General features: G+C 40.6%; 2 protein-coding genes across 3 annotated transcripts in view; one reads left to right on the forward strand and one right to left on the reverse strand.

Annotated features, from left to right (window-relative positions):
* Positions 1 to 4,750, forward strand: part of LOC123751325 (methyltransferase-like protein 27) — a 233,598-nt gene extending 228,848 nt beyond the window's left edge. Inside the window, exon 8 of the mRNA XM_069305541.1 lies at positions 1,168 to 4,750. The gene's annotated coding sequence lies outside the window, so the exon portion shown is untranslated. The remainder of the gene's footprint in view (positions 1 to 1,167) is intronic.
* A 1,344-nt stretch (positions 4,751 to 6,094) lies between these two features.
* Positions 6,095 to 21,976, reverse strand: part of LOC123756277 (methyltransferase-like protein 27) — a 262,560-nt gene continuing 246,678 nt past the window's right edge. For both annotated transcript variants that reach the window (XM_069305544.1, XM_069305546.1), the window contains exon 8: positions 6,095 to 8,575. In XM_069305544.1, coding sequence (XP_069161645.1) covers positions 8,498 to 8,575 — 78 coding nt within the window. In that variant the 3' untranslated portion in view covers positions 6,095 to 8,497. The remainder of the gene's footprint in view (positions 8,576 to 21,976) is intronic.

Below are 21,976 nucleotides of genomic sequence, written 5' to 3' on the forward strand. Positions count from 1 at the left end.
TTCCAGAAGTTAGCAGTTATTATGAACTGGCCTGAGGATCAGTGCGTTGCCATCATGCAGGCACAATTTAGGGGGAAAGCCTAGGAAGTTTTTGCATCTCTTCCTGCCGAAAATTCTTGTGACTTCTATTTTGTTCAACAGAGCATCTTAAATGCATACCAGCAGATCCCAGAGGCCCATAAACTTTTTAGAGGTTAAAAAAATTTTAGAGGTTAAAAAAAAGCTCATGATCTGACCATTTTTTATTTTGCACGAGTTAAACTTAATCATTTTGATAGATGGGGTAAAAGCACTTTCAATTACTGATTTTGAGGCTTTGAGAAACCTCATAGTGACAGAAGAGATCTTAGGTTGTCTACTAGATAAATTAGCCATGTTCATAGTTGAGCAGAAACAGACCAATGACATTATTCAATTAGCCAAGCTAGCCGATGAACATGAGTTACTCACTAGGGTGCCTTTTCGACCACAAGTTAATACTTATAATTCTAAGAGTAATTATCATGTTCCTAAATCTCATGTTTTCCATACCAGACCAGCTGACTCACCTATTTCCCTGAACTCTTCTCCTGTAAAGCCAAAGTTTGAGAAAAAGCAGATGGAGTTGTCACCCTCAAATAATGTAGTATCTGAACCTGCAGTTGATTTGACTGTTACGACCGACCACTGGCAGATATTGCATACATTGACGGAGAAGAGGTCATGTGGTTAACTCATGTTATTTCTTGCACCCTGAGTTGAGACCTACTGGTCTGATTATGACACGGGGGTTGCAGGCTATTAATTCTAATGTTGTTCCAGTCTCGCCCAATTGGATGACTGACTTTAGATCATACATTTATGCTTTGTACCAGTAGAAGCTGGAAGCCAGTGCAATTATTACAGGACACTTGTGCTTCCCAGTTTCTAGTTTCTCACTGTGTGCTTGCTGATGTTAGCACAGAAGACCCTGGTGAAGTGGCATTATTGCAGGACGTTTGAGGTAATATGCAACGTGTACCATTAGTTAAAATTCACCTGGAGTCAACCATTACACCAGGTTGGTGCACTGTAGCAGTTAGAGAGCAGCTGCCCATCCCTTGGATTGATGTTATTGTTGGTTATTATATTAAGTTATTGGGACAGTGTCCTATTATCTTTACTAACCTTAGTTGTATGCCGGCACAGCCAGATGCAGAGGATGGTGCTATCTACCTTGCCTGTGCTGAATCCAGTTCTGTGAGTGAACCACCAGATACAGTGGATGGTGTTATCTACCCTACCTGTGCTGAATCGAGTTCTATTAGTGTTCCAGTTGTCAGTTCTGTCACTAACAAGGTAATTAATTGTTCTAGAGACCTGGACTTCTACAGAGGTGAAGTAGGAGGTGGATTTTCAAGATTCATTTGTGGCCAACCTGGTTGTTGAGAGTGAGTCTGGTACTATGACCCAGATTTATTCTAACCAAGTAGACGGTTCGGAACAGGAAGTCCGTGTACCAGTTACTTGCCCGCTCGCTCCAGAGGTTGAGCCAGGTGTCGAGAGTAAGTCAGTGGTAGTCATGACCCCTGATTTATGCTTACCAAGATGGTTTGGAAAAAGGATTTCAGGTTCCCAGTTTTTTGCCCAATCACTCCAGATTTAGAGTCATTGCATTATATAGTAATTATATATAATGTATGAATATAACTCAAACAAACATAATTTGTTTGAGTTAAGTAGCACTGACCCCAAGATATCTGAGAGTAGTAAGGAGACAGTCTGTGATGTAGATCCATTGTTGGAGAGTGTGGGAGATCAGCTGGATGATCAGCTTCTGTCAAGCAGATGGAGACCTATTGAGCTTCCCTCTTCAGTTGACTGTGAGGGAGTGACCCATCTTAGCAAGTCTAGTGATTGTAAAGAGACAGTACTCCAAGCATCTCTAGATTATGTCATCGGAGGACAATATGGCGAATTTTGGGTAATAGCTAATAGTGATAATATTTTTTTCTAAGCTTAAATTGCAGTGTGGTGTGGGTAGTTATTCTTGTTCCAGGTGGATGAATTGTTTAACATTGTGTAATGCGAGTCAAAGTGTTCTGAGGGCTCTATTGCAAACTTTTTTTGTATCACTGGAATCATTGTCCCTTGTAGTAATGGACTGTGTATTATCAATGTCCAGAACTTGAGTTAAGTTCAAGTGTTGTACTGATTCTCAGAGTCGGAGTGGTGTTGTTGGATTTTGGCAGAATTTGAAGCAGCGGTTCAAGGTCAAAGATGTGACTTCCAAGTTGGAGTGGGAACGTGGATATCCCCACATGTTTGGTTTGTTGAGTGTGTAGGGTTACAGGTTGTCCGTGGGTGGTTCCCAGATAATCTGGTTTTCATCTACCAGGAGATAAGACCCCTAACACTGTTCCTTAATTGTTTGATGTCACCAGGAGGTGAAACACTTGCTGAGTGAAGTTCATAAGTGTGGTCAAAGCTTCAGAGTGGTTCTGATACTTACATGGGAGGTCAAGATAGCTATAAAGGATTGTTTGGTGATAAAGTTCACAATCAGGAGGTGTGAGCTTGTTCTTGTAATGTTATTACCTTGTTTGGGAGGTTTCATGTTGTATTACTCTGATGGTTCTTGCAGAGTTGGGAAAAGACTGAATGATTTGTCCAACATTGGTTGTCACCTGAGTCAGTTATGACAGGTGATCATAGCCATTATTGTTGTGATTTTTGTCTGTTTCAACACGCATAAAAAGTCAACTTCTAAGTCCTGTTGTATTGTTGGTGGTTCCAAGAGTGAAGAAGTTTCGGATGTGTCGGAGTGGTCTAACCCTGTTTCTTCTACTTTTAGTGACATTTGGCCAAGGTTGTTTGTTTCACAGAAGATTCAGAATGTTGTGACCAGAGGTTCCTGAAGGGTTATTACCAGATCAACCCCATTCACAAGGAGAATTCCCACAACCACCCCTCATCTATGCCAATTCATCTTAGTGAATTAACTCTACAGAAAAGGAGTGGAAACCCTTGGAAAACCTTTCCACTAATACAACCCAGGATGTTCCAGCTCAGGAAGTGTACTTGTTATCCTAAACCGAGTTGTAGTGGTCAGAGTTCTCTGCATTCAGGTCCAGGAAACTTATATCTACTTGTTGAAGTACTACAGGATAAAAGTATTGGTTGGATCTGTATCATCTGTTTACACAAAGTAGTGCATTTTACGATGATGGGTAAGTACTTTACCTTGTTGTGCTGTTGTGTTGTAACCTGTTCCTTATTAATAAAGAGGGCATTGTGGTGTTATTGGATTACTACCAGGGTTAAGGGAGAAACCAGTTAAGGGGAAAACTTCTAAACTAGATTTTGTTGTTCAGACTGCCATTTATTTAGATGTGAATTATTGGGTGTGAATCTTGCTAAGTGTGATGAGTATAGAAGGAGCAAAATTTTGTGATGAGCAGAGAGTGAGAATTTACCTCAGGTATTTAGGTAAACAAAATAAGATAAATGAAAGAAATAAGGAAAATAAGATCCCTGGAGAGATAAATGTGTTGAGAATCCAAGATGTACAGATACAGATACACTAATAGGGGAAACAATGTTTCAGACTGTAATGAAGAAAAGGTATATTTTACAGTCGTCTCAGTGAGTTGCAAATGTTTTCATATAAAGAATTTTATGTAAACTATTGAACTTTGGATTATTTCCATATTTAGTTATTTCTTGAATTGAAGTTAATGAACTCATTACAGAAACTAAGATTCAAATTGTTCCTTTTTTGCAAGGAGTTGTACCTTGTTAAATATTATATTAGTGATTTTTTACAGGTTGTGCACAGGTGTTGCTTATGTGTTTCTGAATGTATTTCGATTGTCATATACCTTCTTTATATTGTTTCAGATTATACTGTTGTCCTTACGAAGTTCAGTGTTGAGAATTATGATTTGCTTATGAGTATTCAGTATTGTACTCACCTGTAGTCAAAAAATGCAATTAACCTTCAGTCAATTTCATTTTTTCTTAAAGGACAGGGAGGGATGTTATGAATCAATAATACTTGATTCTGACATTTATCATGATAAACATGTATCTTCATTATTCTTTCATCAGCTATTTGAGAATCAACATTATGACCATTTGTTTTTTAGTAATTATGTTTGAGTTAACTGTAGCATGCTGTAGTGTGTTTGTAGGATTTTTTATTGTGTGTTTAATTATGGGGATGGGGGAAGACAGTGCCATCTCATTGGGGTTTACTATATATGAATGTTCCAATGAAACGTGGAGTGTATTCAACATAGAGTCACTGATTCACCTCTGTAAATATTCCTGTTTCTTGAATGAACAATTCATTTAACTACACTTTAACAGTGTTATATGCATATTAGTGTATTTATAAATATGTTCATAAGTATTACTCTCAGATAGCAGAGTATCTGAGAGTATTCATGTATGTATTCAGTTGGTACTATGTAGACACCACTATGGAAGGCGTCTAACCAAGTTAATCACGTGGTTTGAGCTGGCTGGAGAAGACCTGTGATTTAGTAGATAAGTTTGTGGAGCTTGTTTTTGGTTAATTAACATAGCAACGTATCTGGTAGATTTACATTAAGTATTTCCATCTATTCTTTTAAGATTTAATCAAGTGAGAGGGCACATGGGAGTTATTTACCTCATGATATGTATATTGTTATATATATTCTGGTGATTCCTAGTTATCTGTATTTCAGTTATATGTTTGATGTTCCTTTGTTACCCCTATCTTAAGTACATTGCTCTTGTTAAAGAAGTTGACTCATTTACCCTAGACACATTGTATTTGGCAAGGCTGCCTTTATATCTATTTTACAAGTGCAACAACAGAGGAACCATACCCAGAGGTCAGCATCACCACACCCTGGTGATGCTGGGAATATTGGTTGATAACACCACACCCTAGTGATGCTGAGAATAATAACTGATACCACACCCTGGTGATGCTGGAATAGTGCTTAATAACACAACACCCTAGTGATGCTAGGAATATTGGTTGATAACACCACACCCTGGTGATGCTGGGAATAATGGTTGATAACACCACACCCTGGTGATGCTGGGAATAATGGTTGATAACACCACACCCTGGTGATGCTGGGAATATTAGTTGATAACACCACACCCTAGTGATGCTGGGAATAATGGTTGATAACACCACACCCTAGTGATGCTGGGAATAGTGCTTGATAACACAACACCCTGGTGATGGTGGGAATAATGGTTGATAACACCACACCCTAGTGACGCTGGGAATAGTGCTTGATAACACAACACCCTGGTGATGCTGGGAATAGTGCTTGATAACACAACACCCTAGTGACGCTGGGAATAGTGCTTGATAACACCACACTCTGGTGATGCTGGGAATAGTGCTTGATAACACAACACCCTAGTGATGCTGGGAATAGTGCTTGATAACACAACACCCTAGTGATGCTGGGAATAGTGCTTGATAACACAACACCCTGGTGATGCTGGGAATAGTGCTTAATAACACAACACCCTGGTGATGCTGGGAATAGTGCTTGATAACACAACACCCTGGTGATGCTGGGAATAGTGCTTAATAACACAACACCCTGGTGATGGTGGGAATAATGGTTGATATCACCACACTCTGGTGATGCTGGGAATAGTGCTTGATAACACAACACCCTGGTGATGGTGGGAATAATAGTTGTTTACATGAATTTCATCGTGTGATTACGATGAAATTGTATTTGATGATCTTTTGACACATTGCACGACTTACATTATACAAAATCCGTTGGCGTTCAAGATTTTCGTTGAGCTGATTACATACGACTGGGGCAGGATTTTGGCGAGGTCACCTGGGCACACTCAACCTCTCACCACATTATTCCATTCACTAGATGTTACATACATCATTTGTACCTGCATTATATATTATATGCAGGAGCCTACTGTTCCAACTAGATAAGTTAAATCAAGTGATAAAGAACATTAATTTATAAATTTTGTACTAAACTCTCTAAATGTGTAGATGAGAGCTTTATATAAATGGATTAAAAACCAGAAACGTTTCCTAAAATAAATTATAGCCAGAGATATCAAAAAGGTGTAATAGAGGCAAAAATAAATTATTATTGTTTTATTTTAATCTTTACAGTGGAAAATCTAATTCAATAAATTTACAGATGCATTGAAAAAGATATAACTTGCAAACTCAGGATATCTATAAACCAATAAGATATAACTGACAAAGTTAGGCATAACTCAGGATATTTTTAAGCCCACAAGAAAAACATGAACTCCAGTCCCAGTTAGAATATTTATCAGCATTCAGAAAAAGTCAGAGATAAGCTTAGTATGCCCAATCAAGTATTAATAAGTCACTAGAGGAAGGCAGAACGCCTGAATCATGGAGGGTTGCAAACGTGACGCCTAGGATTCCGGGGGTCACGGTCCCTGCGGCCCGGTCTCTGACCTGGCCACTAACAACGTGGTGACAGTTCTGGTATAGTTGGATATAGATCACATCCACCACCTATCGACCAGTTAGTTAAAGGTCCATAGTAGGGAAGTTGCTTGCACTAATAACTGAAAATAGTATTGAGGTTAGTTTTGAGGAACACTGATAAGGGAATCACAACATGTGTTCACCTGGGGTCAGTCTTGGTTAACATGGCTGCTCTCTTTATTTTCATGCATATTAGAAATGACTGATAATTAAAGTATATATAATACAGTAAAGCCTACCTCATGAGTGACTGTTTTATAAACTAGTACCATAGTAAGGGAAGGGAAGAATTAAACTGGATAAGGGAATGTTTATTGCATATATAGCAAAGGGGTCAATATAAATGGAAAAAAAGAAGTTGTATAAAATATTATCAATATAACGCCCAAGGCATCTCTCTAGTGAACTTTTCTCTTCATTATCTATATCAACGATTTAAGTGTTGGGGTTACTGACGACATCAGTAAATTTCCAGATGATTAAAAAATAGGCAATATCTTAAATTTTATTGAGAGTGCATTGCTTCAAAGTGACAAAGTGACTCTTGCAGTTGTTAAAAGTCAGTAACTGAAACTTACAGCCAACAAATACAGAGCTCTTAACGTAGGAAATAAAAATAGAAAAATTGTATTAATTCAATAAAGTTAACATCGCGAGTTAATTTTATGACAGTGATCACGGCGCTTTTGTTATTGGAACTCTTGGACCAACCAAATAGTGCTTAAGTACTTGAGATATAGCAACATTATGCTGGGATTCTTCAGACTTATCTCACCCATGATAAGCACTACTAGGATTATCTCACCCATGATAAGCACTACTAGGATTATCTCACCCATGATAAGCACTACTAGGATTATCTCACCCATGATAAGCACTACTAGGATTATCTCACCCATGATAAGCACTACTAGGATTATCTCACCCATGATAAGCACTACTAGGATTATCTCACCCATGATAAGCACTACTAGGATTATCTCATCCATGATAAGCACTACTAGGATTATCTCATCCATGATAGGCATTATTGGATTATCTCACCCATGATAGGCACTACTAGGATTATCTCATCCTTGATAGGAACTACTAGGATTATCTCACCCATGATAGGCACTACTAGGATTATCTCACCCGTGATAGCCACTACTAGGATTATCTCATCCGTGATAGGTACTACTAGGATTATCTCACCCATGTTAGGCACTTCTAGGATTATCTCATCCATGATAGCCACTACTTGGATTATCTCACCCATGATAGCCACTTCTAGGATTATCTCACCCATGATAGGCCCTACTTGGATTATCTCACCCATGTTAGGCACTACTAGGATTATGCCATTCAATTTAGGGCATCACGGTATAAGAAGGACAAAATTTCAATTAAAGGAGTTGAACAAAAAAGTTACTTTTTCTTTCAACTTATAATTTTATCAACTTTTATCAACATTCTTTCAACTAATAATATAATATTCCTTATGATAATAAAAATAAGGATCATCTTATAATAAGATAATCCCGAGCAGAACAAATTTCCCACATAAATAAGGAAAACAGAAACCATTTACATTTGTAAGTAAGAAAATCAAGGAGTGACATCAGTGAAGTATTCAAGTGGTTGATGAGCTACAAAGGTGATATTTATAGTGTAAATAATATAAAGGTAAACCAGAATGTGAAACAATGGGGGTTTAATTTAACTTAACAAAGTTTTGATTTAGGAAGTCTGCCGAATAGTATATCAGCGGTATGCTCGTTGGACAGCTTCCAGCGTAATCTGGATCAATATATGACAGTTTGCTTAGGTGTAAACGGTAACTGTAGTATTATTGTTTTCTTTGTTTTTTGAAGGAGAAATTGATGGTTGAGGTGAGCATATCTTGGGTGATGGTGAGAGTAGACGTCACAGCTGCTGGCTGTGACGTCACCATCACCTCACCATCTCACCAACTCTCACCATCACCTTGTCACATCCTGGGTGATGGTGAGAGTATACGTAGCAGCTGCTGGCAGGAACCTAGTCTCTCACAACACGATAGATGAACACAACTGCATCATTCTCTTTGTAATAGTTTGGCACCACCGTCCTTACTTCCTGTTGAACACAAAAACACAAACGTTTACCTTTGAGAGTAAATGATATGCGAACATTACACTGGTAAAAAAATTTAATTGGATAGAGGCACAGTGTTATGGGAAAACATATTACAGAACAATGGTTAGAATATTCTATTGTACAGATAAACATTGTCACTCTTATATAGATTTTACACCAAAATAAGTGTAGTCGACTAATGATGAGTCAAAATCCACCGCCTTGTACTTGGACCTTGATAAAAATGGTTGATATCAATTGGTTGATAAAGGTTGAATTTCAAAATGGAAAGCGCTCTATAGAATTATAATAGTTTTATTGAATTATTTTTCTTCAAAAAAATTTCAAATAAATGAAAATGGATGAACTAAATAGTAGAAGATTTATCTTGATGAAATTTGCATGTATTAATGTATGCGACGATATATATGCATACCAGAAGGGGTTTACTTCGATCGCAGCACAAGATTTAAATTCAGCACCCCCCCACCTCCCCGAAAAAAAATCTACCACTTATTCATGCCTGAGTCACTTCATGGGTGGCTTAATCTTCATCAATCAGATGGAGTCTTCTTTCTCCTTCACATTCACTCCAAATATCCATCTTAAGCTGCCGACCCAAGCTCCTATGGTCCAGGACCCACCTACACCATGTTGCACAGGGTCAAGGTTCACCTCCCGGAGAACCTCGTTCTCTCCACCGCCGAGATTTTAATACAAATCTCCTCCTCCGCCGTCTCACCGGCTGACATCCTGGAGACAAGAGAGGGTGTTCACCTGCTCTTTTCCAACGGTTAAGACCTTGAGAAGATACTCACCACCACCGCCACGACGGCCCTGCAAGACGCTGGCATCACCCTCGCACCACCACGACGCTACCTGGTGGACAGGACCGTGTTCGCCAGGAATTTCAGCATAAGGATCACCGACCGCGACGACGACGGCATCCTCGCCATCATTAACAACCAGAATCCGACGCAGACATCGGTAGCAGTCAAGACCATATCCAATACCAAAGTCAACCGCATAGCAACGCTGAAGGTGACCTTCACCGCGGCCATCACATCGACACACGCCACAGACTAAGGAGCGCAGGTATCACACACCACTCACCCAAGTGATCAAGGAATACTTCACGGAACTCCGGCAGTGCTTCAAGTGCTTCCAGTACTCCCACTAAACCAGCAAGTGCATCGAGCGAGCGCAGAGATGCAGCCTCTGCGCCTAGGAGCACCACTACATGAACTGCACATCCTCCTACAGACACTGCCTGCTCTGCAATGGCCCACATTCGGCGATCTCACCTGACTGTCTCGTCTGGCATGAGGAAATCCAGAAAATGACAGACACCGCTTCCTCCACCACCATACCTCGGTTTAGCAAACTCAATCCCGTCGTAATTCCCGGTCTTACCCAGAAATTACATAATTCCCTCGATATGTGGCCGCGTACTTTCCAAGGAAGACAGACAGCATAACTCCATAATCCACAACAACTACTGGGAGTACAAGGGCAGGGTAGCAGGACGCCTCGACCACCTTTGCAACTATAGGTTATGGTATTTCCTTCTTCAGAACACTGAAGAAGGAAATTTCACCAGACTACCAACTTCTGGGAACTGGGCTAAGGAAACCAATCCCTTAGTAACACCCGGACATCTACCCCTAGACCGGCCGACTGTCCCGCCGACTCCTGTGAAACTCAACGACGTGTGTACCCCATAAATTCCCCAGTCTGACAAGCTTTATAGTCTTGGATTGGATTGGTGCGTTCACGGGTCTGGGGCTGGGGAGATGGGGAATGGAGTTCTGGGAAATAGGGTATACCCAAATCTTCAGTATGATCTTCAGTTCTTGAGAACATTGAAAACAGCTCCATGAGAGAATTCTATACAACACCTTGAGAACATTCTATACAGCACATTGAGAACATTGAACATCTCACCTTGAGAACGTTATATACACCACCTTAAGAACATTGTATACAGTACCTTGAGAACATTGTATACTGCACCTTGAGAATATTGAATACAACACCTTGAGAACATTGTATATATCACCTTGAGAATATTGTATACAGCACCTTGAGAACATTGTTTACAGCACCTTGAGAACATTGTATACAGCACCTTGAGAACATTGTATACAGCACCTTGAGAACATTGTATACAGCACCTTGAGAACATTGCATACAGCACCTTGAGAACATTGTATACAGCACCTTGAGAACATTGTATACAGCACATTGAGAATATTGTACACAGTACCTTCAGAACATTGTATACAGTTCCTGAGAACATTGTATACAGCACAAAGAGAACATTGAATGCCACACCTTGAGAACATTGAATACAGCACCTTAAGAACAATATATACAGCCTCCTTGAGAACATTGTATATATATATATATATATATATATATATATATATATATATATATATATATATATATATATATATATATATATATATATATATTATTAAATATGACCGAAAAAGTAAGATTAATAATTCTAACACGAATTTTCTCAATCTTTCGTACATTTCTTTTCACTGTTGGAGGTAAATCAAAAATCAATTCTCCAAAATTCATTTTTATTTAGACTAGAAATAAAAATGAATTTTGGAGAATTGATTTTTGATTTACATCCAACAGTGAAAAGAAATGTACGAAAGATTGAGAAAATTCGTGTTAGAATTATTAATCTTACTTTTTCGGTCATATTTAATAATATATGTCTACAGGAAAGACTGCTACCAAAATATACTAATATATATATATATATATATATATATATATATATATATATATATATATATATATATATATATATATATATATATATATTGAGAGAGAGATATACAAGAGTTATTACATTCTTGTACAGCCACTAGTACGCGTAGCCTTTCGGGCAGGTCCTGGAATACGATCCCCGCCGCGAAGAATAGTTTTTACAACCAGGTACCCATTTTACTGTTGAGTTAAACAGAGGCTACAGTTAAGGATTTACGCCCAGTAAATCCTCCCCGGCCAGGATACGAACCCATGACAAAGCGCTCGCGGAACGCCAGGCGAGTGTCTTACCCCTAGACCACGGAGACTGGTCAGGTCATCTTGAGAACATTGTATAAAGCATCTTGAGAACATTGAAAACAGCACCTTAAGAATTTTGTATTCGTCACCTTGAGAACACTGTATACAGCACCTTGAGAATATTGTATGCAGCACCTTGAGAACATTGTATACAGTACCTTGAGAACATTGTATGCAACACCTTGAGATCACAGTATACTGCACCTCGAAAACCTTGTATACAACACCCTTGAGATCATACAGCACTTCTATAACACTATTGATAACAAGATTAGGATTTTTAGGAACATAGCAATTCCTCATATATATTTCGTTTGTTCTTAATTTATAAGTGGTACTGTCTATATTGTCATGATATGATATAGTTGTATTATACCTTCGATGAAGTTTATGTAATAGAATTTTTTTGTGATTAACGAAATATATAGTATATAATGAAAATATAAACTCGCACCGAGTTTATACAATTGATTTTTCACGGTTCCTGAAAAACCACTTCCATTGAATTTTCAGGCATCCCTGTGTGCAGAAGCCCTGGTAGACATGGACACATGCTAAAATAGTTCCAATCTACACAAGTGGCAGCAGGAAAACCCACTTAATTACAGACCTGTATCACTGACAAGTGTAATAAGTAATATACTGGAAAATATTATTAAAACCAAATGGGTAGAACACCTGGATAAAAATTATATAATAACAGATAGTATGGTTACCATCTGGAAAATCCTGAATGTGTAACGAATTTTCATAGTTTCTATGATAGGGCCACAGAGAATTTACAGGAATGGTTGAGATGAATGCATTTATCTGGACCTAAAAAAGGATTTCGACAGAATCCCACATAAGAGTTGTTATGTAAACTGGAACATACTGGAGGACCTGCTGCTTGGGTGACAGCCTCTCCTCCATATCAACCTACCCTGGCTTTGCGCTCTGGAGAGGCCATTCCAGACCGACAACCAGAGTGCAACCCCCATAGACTCCTATGACTGATGGATGCCTACATCTGGAGGAGTGACATGGAGGCTTCTTATCTGACTAGAGAAATGTCAAGAGTGAAGTACCACAGGGTTCAGTTCTGACAGGGGTAATATTCATTGTCTACATAAACGATGTTTATGTTGTTCGGCTGAGGTGTCTGCACGATTTCCTTTTTGCCGACCACGCAGCAGTCACTGCCCACTCAGCCGAAGACCTCTAACGGCTCATGACCCGCTGCAGCGAAGCCCGTTAGGCTTTCGGATCAGCCGTCATTAGCCGGAAGAAAACACAGGTCATGGAACAAGGAGTGGACTCCCCACCTGACATCGGCATCTCCGATTACAAACTGGAAGTCGTTCACGACTTGGTGTACCTGGGCTCCACAAACTCTGACGCTCTCGCTCTTGATACGGAGCTAAGCAAACGCATTGGTAAGGCATCTACCACCATGTCCAGACTGATAAAGAGAGTGTGGACCAACAATAAGCTGACTGAGTATACAAAGATCTAGGTTTACAGAGCCTGCGTCCTGAACACTCTCCTATATGGCAGTGAGTCTTGGACACTTTGTGTCCGTCAGGAAGGACAGCTGAATACCTACCACATAAGCTGCCACCAACACATCTTGGACATCACCTGACAGGACAAGGTGACAAACAACAACGTCCTGGGGAGAGCTAGAATCACCAGTAAGTACACAATGCTGAAGCTTAGACGAATGCACATGCTTGGGCACGTTGTGCGAATGGGCGACGGCAGGACCCCCCAAGGATCTCCTGTATGGAGAGCTGATGCAGGGAAAGCGTCCAACAGGTAAACCCCAGCTGCGGTACAAAGACGTATGCAAGAGGGACCTGAAAGCCATGGACGTCGATCTTGCTACGTGGAAAACACTGGCCGCAGACCGTTCTGTCTAGGGGCTGTTTGTTCAGAAAGATCTCTCCAAGTTCGAGGAGTCACTTGCCAAGAAATCGGAGTCAAAGAGACAGAGCAGGATAGCCGGTAGCCAGAAAGACAGACCAGAATCGGACTTCGTTTGTGCTCAGTGTGGGGTGGACTGCCATTCGCGGATTGGCCTCTTCAGTCACATCAGACGCTGCACCAGGATTAACAACCAGAGCGCAACTCCATAGTCTCCCGAGACTGAAGGATTCCTACTACTACATAAACGACCTACCAGAAGGAATATGGAATTATTTGAACATGTTTGCTGATGATGCTAAGATACTAGGGAAGGTAACAAACTTAGACGATTATCTTGGTCTTCATGAAGACCTGGATGAAATTAGTGCATAGAGTACCACTTTGCAAATGGAATTTAATGTGATAAATGCCATGCCATACCATGGAATATGGAGTAGGAGAAAATAGATCACACACAACCTACAAAATGTTAAAATGTTATGTTAAAATGCTTTAAAAAACTCATAATTTTCTAAAAAAAAAAAAAAGATATCCAGGGGGTGTTTCTAGATAGAAAACTATCATCTAAGAACCACATAAAGAGAAGTGTGTGGGAGCGAATGATATACATTCCAATTTCAGAATTTGTTTTCAATGCATGATTGGTGAAATACTAAAGACGTTGTTCACGACCTTTGTGAGACCAAAGTTATGCAGTGAGTATGATTATGAATATGCAGTGGTTGTATGGTGCCCATATCATAAGAATCACATCAACAAACTGGAAAAGGAGTAGAGAATGTCAACTAAATATGCAGCAAATATATTAAGACAAATATAATTGCCCCAAATTGTCAGAATGTTCATGACTGGCAATTCAATGTGTCTGTTAATTCCACATAAATTATAACCAAAGAATTGCCCATCCCAGAGGTTCTACACTAATTCTATATGCTCTAATAAAGATAACATTTCTTCCCAAGGATACAGGATCACGCCAATAGAGTAACCTGCACAGGTATTGGTTCATTTGACAAGTGAGGAAAAGCATGTAGTTCAGAGAAGCGCGTAGCTCTACAGAGAAGTGCATAATTCTTGAAAAGTCAAGAGCTACGAGAAAAGGTTAAAGGCATTATATATGCCAAAACTAGAAAACAGAATGAAAAGAGGTGATATAATTATTGCAAACAAAACAGCAACGGGAATAAAACAAAATTGATAAGGAAGAATTTCTGAGACCTGAAACATCAAGAACAAGAGGTCACAGGCTAATTAAACAAAGCTGCCGATGAAATATAAGAAAATTACCTTCACAAACAAGTTAAGTGAGAAGGTGCTGTTAGAACAAGTTAAGTGAGAAGTTGGTGTTAGAACAAGTTAAGGAGAAGGTGCTGTTAGAACAAGTCAAGTGAGAAGTTGGTGTTAGAACAAGTTAAGGAGAAGGTGCTATTAGAACAAGTCAAGTGAGAAGTTGCTGTTAGAACAAGTCAAGTGAGAAGTTGGTGTTAGAACAAGTTAAGGAGAAGGTGCTATTAGAACAAGTCAAGTGAGAAGTTGCTGTTAGAACAAGTCAAGTGAGAAGTTGGTGTTAGAACAAGTTAAGGAGAAGGTGCTGTTAGAACAAGTCAAGTGAGAAGTTGCTGTTAGAACAAGTCAAGTGAGAAGTTGGTGTTAGAACAAGTTAAGTGTGAAGTTGCTGTTAGAACAAGATAAGGAGAAGGTGCTGTTAGAACAAGTCAAGTGAGAAGTTGGTGTTAGAACAAGTTAAGGAGAAGGTGCTATTAGAACAAGTCAAGTGTGATGTTGCTGTTAGAACAAGTCAAGTGAGAAGTTGCTGTTAGAACAAGATAAGGAGAAGGTGCTGTTAGAACAAGTCAAGTGAGAAGTTGCTGTTAGAACAAGTCAAGTGAGAATGTGGTAGAGGCCAAAACCGTCATTAGTTTCAAAGCGTTATACGACAAAGAGTGCTGGGAAAACGGGACACCACGAGCTTAGCTTTCATCCTGTAACTACACTTAGATAACTACACTTAGGTAATTACTAGATTTAATTTATAATTAAATTAATGAAACGAATGGTAATTTACCAAAAAATAAATGTCAAATATGCAGCTATTTTAAGTGCATCACTCATTTTGAGACAATCCTTTTTTCCTTTAATGTTAAATCATATAAGTGTCTTACTACTGCTCTCCCTCTCTCATGCTCTCCCTCTCTCTTGCTCTCCCTCCCTCATGTTCTCCCTCTCTCATGCTCTCCCTCTCTCATGCTCTCCCTCTCTCATGCTCTCCCTCTTGCATGATCTCCCTCTCTCATGCTCTTTTTCTCTCGCATGCTCTCCCTATCTCATGCTCCCCCCTTCTCTCATGCTCCCCCTCTCTCCTGCTCTCCCTCTCTCCTGCTCCCTCTCCCTCATGCTCCCCCCTCCCTCATGCTCCCCCTCCCTCATGCTCCCCCTCCCTCATGCTCACCCTCCCTCGTGCTCCCCCTTCCACATGCTCTCCCTCTCTCATGCTCTCCCTCTCTCATGATCTCCCTCTCATGCTCTCCCTCCCTCATGCTCTCCCTCTCTCATGCTCTTTTTCTCTCTTATGCTCTCCCTATCTCATGCTCCCCCCTTCTCTCATGCTCTTCTTCTCTCCTGCTCTCTATCTCTCCTGCTCCCTCTCCCTCATGCTCCCCCTCCCTCATGCTCCCCCTCCCTCATGCTCCCCCTCCCTCATGCTCACCCTCCCTCGTGCTCCCCCTTCCACATGCTCTCCCTCTCTCATGCTCTCCCTCTCTCATGCTCCCCCTCTCTCAAGCTCCCCCTCTCTCATGCTCTCCCTCTCTTATGCTCCCCCCTCTCTCATGCTCCCCCTCTCTCATGCTCCCCCCTCTCCCATGCTCCCCCACTTTCATGCTCCCCCTCTCTCATGCTCTCCCTCTTGCATGCTCTCCCACTCTCATGCTCTCCCACTCTCATGCTCTCCCTCTCTCATGCTCTCCCACTCTTATGCTCTCCCTCTCTAATGCTTTCTCTCTCTCATGCTCTCTGTTACGACCCTGGGTTCCTTAGTTAGAAACCATAGGTTAAATTGAGCTCTAAATAATTACTTTACAATATTTGATAGTAGTGCTGATGCGCTTTTGTTCCGATCTTCCTTACCAGACGTAAGATGAATCTTGTTTCTCACAGAGCATTCAGACTCTGAGCTTGTTGATTATTAAATAGTGAATTAGTTATCAGCTATTCTTAGAAATAGTAAAGTAATGAGTAACGAAAACCAGTGAAGATTTGCACTGATTGCAGCTGAATGATCATTTAGGTTATCGTCCTGGCAACAACAACAACAACTTGGGAGCTGGGAGACCGGACGCTCTGGCGTGCGCTCTTCTCTGGGTTGGCTGGCTTGTGGCAACATCTTCCTTGTGTGGCTCTGTCTCCATTCTCCTCCTCATTCTCCCCTTCCCTTACCTTAGTCTACCGTTTATCGCTAAGTTAAATATAACCCTGTGTAACCGTGCTACTAGCTAGGCGCGTGTATTAATTATTAAGTAGTGTGTAGTATAAGCCAGTGTTTTGGGCCTCACTAAGTGTTTGTGTTGTGACTAGTGTACCACGTGGGGCTTAACTATCCCAAGCTGCTTCAAGCCTTCGAGTTCTTTTCAAGTAGACTTTACCCTAGCTTGTTCTAATTGGAAAACCTTGTATCCTGCCTATGTGGACCAAGGCTTTTAACGTAAGATAGTGTGGTAAAGTAGTTACTGTTATTAAAGTAATGTATATGGGGGTTGTTTGAGGGTTTAATAGATAAGTTAGTTTTTGAGGTGTATCCATTACTCCTGTTGTAGTGGTGTAGATGATTGTATCCTTGAAAACAGATCTGTTTCTAAAACCTTGAAGCATTAACAGGAACTTATGTTCCTTGGGGGCTGGGCCTATCTACCCCACTGTTCTTGATACATCTTGATTCTAGCTGTTGGCCCTTCTCATTAATACTCCATACTCCCCATAACAAGTAACATTTTCATAACAAGTGGTTGGCCTGACGGGGAGAAACTTTTTCATTGTAAAAAATTTAATTTTTGAGTGCCAAAACTAAAATTCTTGTTTTTCGCAGAACGGTTGTGTGGTAGCCTAGAGTCTTTCTCAACTAGGAAAGGATACATCTTGCACTGACTGAACACCCAGCTGGATCACTTCACGATTGAGGCAAGTGTAGTCTTGTGATAGGGGCCATGCAAATTTTTTTTTTCCAATTTCTATTTTTTTATTTTTCTTTAGCTAAGAGCTAAAATAATTAGTGATGGAGGCTATGTTGCAGGAACTGGCAAAGGCACCTTCAGTAGTGGAGATTAAGAAGCTTACCAAAGCTAACCTAGTATTGTTAGGCAAGGAATTATTCCTCGACTTAAATGAAACTAATAAAAAGTGTGTCATAACCAATTAAATTTTACAGAATTGCATAGACCAGGGCCTATTGGCAAGTGATACTATTTTATGCCAGGCCAGTCTAGCTGAAAGTGTAGCTAGTAGGAATATGGAGTTAGAATTACAACTAGCCCAGTTAAGACTGGCAGATCAAAAGGCTGGAGTAGCAGAACAAGAGGCAAAATTGTTAGAGCAAAATGCTAAAGTGGAAGAGCAAAGACTCAAAAATGAGGCGGAAAGAATTAGAGCAGATACCGCTGTACTACCACCTGTCGGGGACTCGAACCCCAGACATTATGATAAAAAGCATAACTTGCCTGAATTTTCAGAGTCAGACCCTGAAAGATTTTTCAACCATTTTCAGAGACTAGCCATGTCCATGAACTGGCCAAAGGAAGAGTGGGTGAAAATCTTACAGGGACGACTCAGGGATAAAGACCAAGATAATTTTATAAACATGCCTGACTGCGAGTGTTTTGATTATAGTAAAGTCAGGGAACGGATTTTGAGGGCATATGAAATTACGCCTAAAGCTCACCGCCAAGCTTATTGCAACCTTAGGCTTACTCACAACTAACCTCTCACTGAATTTGCTAATGACCAAATAAGATTGTTTGAAAAATAGACTCGTTCAGCTAAGCCGAAACATATGAGGCACTTAAAAATTTAGTTTTAGCGGAGAACTTTATAAATAATATGCCAGAGCCTGTAGCACGGTACATTAGAGGAAGGACAGAGGTAGATTCAAATATTATGGATTTGGCCAAGATGGCAGAGAACTACCAGTTGGCGAACAGAAAGCCCAATAAAAATAATTATAGCCCACATAGTAACAAAACTTATACCCACAGCCAGTCCAGACCAGCCCATTCTAACCCTATAACTAATGCACCTTCTGTTTCAGACATAACTAACCCTGTTAAATTGTCTAGCCTCACGGCACCTAAGCGTGAACCAAAGGAAAATCCTGTTAGTAATGTCTCATCTCCCCGACGAGTCTGTGGTCACTGTAAACGAGCAAACCACATTACTAGCCGTTGTTGGCTACTGCACCTGGAGAAAAGACCCAATGCTCTTGTTGTGACACAGGGCTTGAGGCCTTCTGAAGGGTTAGGGAGCAAGACCGCCATCCCACAGTGGTTGAACCTGCTTACCCCATTCATGTCAAAGGGGAGACTTTTGTCTGAGGGTTCTTCCTGGAAGGACGTGGTGATCTTCCAAGACACTGATGCCAACCAGACTTTAATCTTGGAGAGTGCTTTGCAAGGTACCAACACTTTCGACTTTGTAGAGGTAGTACTGGTCGAGGGTGTCACTAGTGATACTCGAACAGTACACCTCTGTAAGGTTACCCTGGAATCTGATTTCCACAAGGGTGTTTGTAAAGTCGGAGTCACTTCTTACCTACCTTTCCCTAATGTTGATGTAATATTGGTAATGATTTAGCAGGGGATAAGGTAGAGGACTCCAGACTGCCTATTATGTTGCCTACCCTTAAGGTTTCCCTGGATCTACCCACCGCAGAGGATAATGTTGTGTACCCTGCGTGTGCGGTGACCAGGTCTATGGAACTTAAATGTAAGGGCAGCTCTGTGATTGCCAAGGTGGTAAATCCCAAGGACACGAGGAACTTTCCGAGAGGTGAAAGCCAAGTGGACCTTGCGGACACGTTCATGGCCCGACTCGATGACAAGGCAGAGGACATTGTGGAGAGCCTACCATCGCCTCCTAATGAGAGAAGTGAGGAGGTGGAGGAGAACACTGTTGAGCCTCAGCCATTGGCATCTGACTAAGGCATGGATGCCTCCTCGAGTGATTTACAGAAAGCTGACCCCAGTCTTGAAGAATGTCACGATGTAGCACTCTCTAAGGAGGAGATTGTAGATGAAGCAACCGGGTACTTTTACAATGATCAGATTTTGATGAGAAAATGGAGACCACATAGTTCTCCCTTGTCAAATGAGTGGGAGATAGTCCACCAGGTTATGTTGCCTACCTGCTATAGAGAGAGAGTTTTGGAAGCTGCTCATGATGATCCTATGGGGCACATCAAGGTATTAATATCACCTATCACAAATCTTTAAATACTTCATTTGGTTCAAGCTCAAAAGTGATGTGGCAAAATTTTGTAATGCATGTATTCCTTGTCAGCTTGTTGGGAAACCAAACCAGGCACCACCTAAAGCTCCTCAGAGGCCTATTGTTGTGCCGGAGGAACCATTTTGTCATGTGGTAATGGACTGTGTTGGTCGATTACCTAGAAATAAGTAATAATAATATTTTATTTAGGAACAGTACATACATAGTTGCAGCATTACAGTACAAACATTCTGTTATATTTAAAGATAGAAGTAGTACATACAATACCTAAAGCCACTAGTACGCATAGCGTTTCGGGCAAGAAGAGGTAGAGAAAAAAACACTTAGACTAAAACTTAATAGTAATTAAACTTAAAGTATAAATTGTGTTGAATGAAAACAAAAATAATAAAAGATAAAAAAAAGGGGGAACATGGTAGAAAATAGCCAATATACAAGTTGGTCAACATATAGCATTTTTTTTTTTAAATAGCAAGACATGGGTTGACATTTAGAAGTAAGGTAGGTTACATTGGAATTAATTAGGTAGTACTTAGTTTTCATCTTAAACTGGTTGAGAGAGGTACAATCTTTGACATAATTGGGAAGGTCATTCCACATTCTGGGTCCCTTGATTTGTAGAGCATTCCTAGTTTGATTAAGTCTAACTCTTGGAATATCAAATAGGTATTTGCTTCTGGTGTTGTGCCCATGAGTTCTGTTACAACCTTCTAGGAAGCGTTGAAGGTCAGGATTGACATTACAATTCAGAGTTTTAAATATATAGAGTACACACGAGAGGATGTGCAGTGACTTAATATCTAACATATTCAGAGATTTGAGTAAGGGTACCGAGTGCTGACTGGGGCCAGAGTTAGATAATGTTCTAATAGTTCTAATAAATCTTCTACTAATGCTCTAATCTAAGTCTGGTAATATTAACCTAATCACGATGATGTGTATCATGACCCATTACCCTGAGGCTTTTGCTGTAAGGAACATCTGAGCAAAGACTGTTGTTGCTCATATGTTGCATTTTTTTCTACTTTTGGACTGCCTCGAGTCGTGCAAACTGACAATGGTACTAATTTTAAGTCTGACATTTTTTAGAAATTCTGTACGGACCATGGAATAACTCATAAGGTTTCTAGCTCATACCATCCACAGAGTCGGGGGTAATTGAGCGGTTCCATCAAACTTTTAAGCAGATGCTGAAGACATCATGAGAGAATTCCTACACATTCTGGGATGAGAACCTGCCATATGTTTTGTTTGCTGCTCGAGAGGGGTTACAAAGTTCACTAGGTTGTTCTCCTTTTGAGTTAGTGTTTGGCCATAAGGTTTGTGGACCCTTGCAAATGTTACAGGAGAATCTGTTAGGGAACGTAACGTTGACCGAAGGTTCGGCTTTCTTTACGCAACACCACCAGAGACTCTAGGACTGCAAGGCGGCTGCACTAAAGTATCTTGGGAAGGCCCAAGAAAATATGAATGAACGACACGATGCTAAAGTTAAGTTGCGGGTATTTCAGCCTGGTGACCCTGTCCTGGTATTAAAGCCTCGACTAGGGAACAATATGTCTCACAAGTACGAAGGCCCCTATATTGTGACAGAAAAGGCTGGGGACCTCACGTACAAAGTGAGGCACTCTGACAAGCGTAACCAGGTGATGCTCGTACACTTGAACCGGCTGAAGAAGTTCCAGGGCCCCAGGCCCGTCGCACTAACCAATGTTTCCTTTTCCAGTGAGGGAGGGAATGATTGTTCTGTGACGCAACTAATCTCATTTTCAATAATTCTATTTCTGTGAATGCTGTGGAGGAGGGACTGTCCCATTTGCAGATGGCCCAACGTGAAGAAGTGCAGTCGCTACCTGACGAATTCTCCAGTCTGTTCGGGGAGGTCCCGACCCAGACTGATGCCATCTA

The sequence above is a fragment of the Procambarus clarkii genome, chromosome 55 (assembly GCF_040958095.1).
Source record: "Procambarus clarkii isolate CNS0578487 chromosome 55, FALCON_Pclarkii_2.0, whole genome shotgun sequence".
Classification (NCBI taxonomy): domain Eukaryota; kingdom Metazoa; phylum Arthropoda; class Malacostraca; order Decapoda; family Cambaridae; genus Procambarus; species Procambarus clarkii.